Source organism: Aplysia californica, unplaced genomic scaffold, assembly GCF_000002075.1.
Source record: "Aplysia californica isolate F4 #8 unplaced genomic scaffold, AplCal3.0 scaffold00111, whole genome shotgun sequence".
In the NCBI taxonomy this organism is placed as follows: domain Eukaryota; kingdom Metazoa; phylum Mollusca; class Gastropoda; order Aplysiida; family Aplysiidae; genus Aplysia; species Aplysia californica.
In genome coordinates, this window is record NW_004797381.1 from 172,891 (window position 1) to 174,377 (window position 1,487).

General features: G+C 46.6%; 1 protein-coding gene across 1 annotated transcript in view; it reads right to left on the reverse strand.

Moving 5' to 3' along the window:
* LOC101853689 overlaps positions 1-1,487 on the reverse strand; it is a 28,533-nt gene that overhangs the window by 4,987 nt on the left and 22,059 nt on the right. Inside the window, exons 5-6 of the mRNA XM_035969067.1 lie at positions 1,252-1,378; positions 472-594 (exon numbers count right to left, since the gene is read on the reverse strand). Coding sequence (XP_035824960.1) covers positions 472-594; positions 1,252-1,378 — 250 coding nt within the window. The remainder of the gene's footprint in view (positions 1-471; positions 595-1,251; positions 1,379-1,487) is intronic.

A 1,487-nucleotide genomic window follows, 5' to 3' on the forward strand; every position in this document is an offset into this window, starting at 1 on the left:
CTCTCTCTCTCTCTCTCACTCTCTGCCTCTCCCCTCTCTTTCTCCGTCTGTCTCTAAAAATATTATTGTTCCATTTGCTTTGTTTGTTTATCTGATGCGCTGCAATGGCATGCGTACTCGTTGAATTATAAATTGTTCTGCGGATATTTGGGCCTTTAAAATCAACTAAATTAATTAATCATTTACAATCTCAAATCTCTCTCTCTCTCTCTCTCTCTCTCTCTCTCTCTCTCTCCCTCACACACAAATTCTATGCCCCCCTCTCTCTCTCTCTCACTCTTTTGCATACCCACACGCATGCACACACATACACACACATACACACACACACACACACAAACGTACACAACACACTCACAAATACACGCACACACACGCACACATCACCCCACCCATCCACCCTCCCCCCTCCCATCCACCACCCCAACCCCCACCGCACACACACTCACACATAACAACTTGATAACTCACCACATTTGCCAGTAAGACCAGCATGGCCAGTGCTGCGGGCAGGAAGAAGACGAGAACGTTGATAACGATCCCACCCTCTGTAGCGACCAGGGCTCGACACACTACCCCCTGGGCAATGGCGATCTGGCAGGGAGAGAGATCAAAGTAGGGATAAGGTATAATGTCTTTATGTGATATCATTACTGTTAATTAGCTGTTTGTTTGAACCATAGGATTTCATTCTGTGTTTTTTTTAAAGTGTGTAATTATTTGTGTGTATGTGTGTGTGTGTGTGTGTGTGTGTGTGTGTGTGTGTGTGTGTGTGTGTGTATGAGAGAGAGAGAGAGAGAGAGAGAGAGAGGGAGAGAGAGAGGGAGGGAGACAGATAGAGGGAGAGGGAGAGGGAGATAGATAGATTGATAGAATAGATAGACAACTACCATCACCATTACTTTTATCAGAAACATCACAACGACCACTACCACAATCACCACCACCACCAACCCCCACAACAATAACAATCACCAGCACCACTTTAATCAACACCATCACCACAACTAACACAACTACCACCACCACCACCACCACCATCACCACCACCACCATCACCACTACTTTAGTCAGTATCATCACAAATACCATCACCACCATCACTACCACCAACTCCACAACAACAACCACCATCACCACGACTATAATCGGCATCATCACCACGACCACAACGACCACAACGACCACAACGACTACCACCACCACCATCACAGCAGCAGCAGCAGCAACAGCACCTCCCACCCAACTCACGTGCACATTGTCATGTCTGCCTGCACTGAGAGCGGCGCTGATGGCCGCCAGGTAGGCCCACATGAGCACAAACACAGCGCCGAACACACAGTTCCTGGCGAGAGTCTTGAACACCACGAACACGCGCCTGGGGAGGTCATACATACCTACATTTTCATACATTCACATACATACATACATACATACATACATACATACATACATACATACATACATACATACATACATACATACAT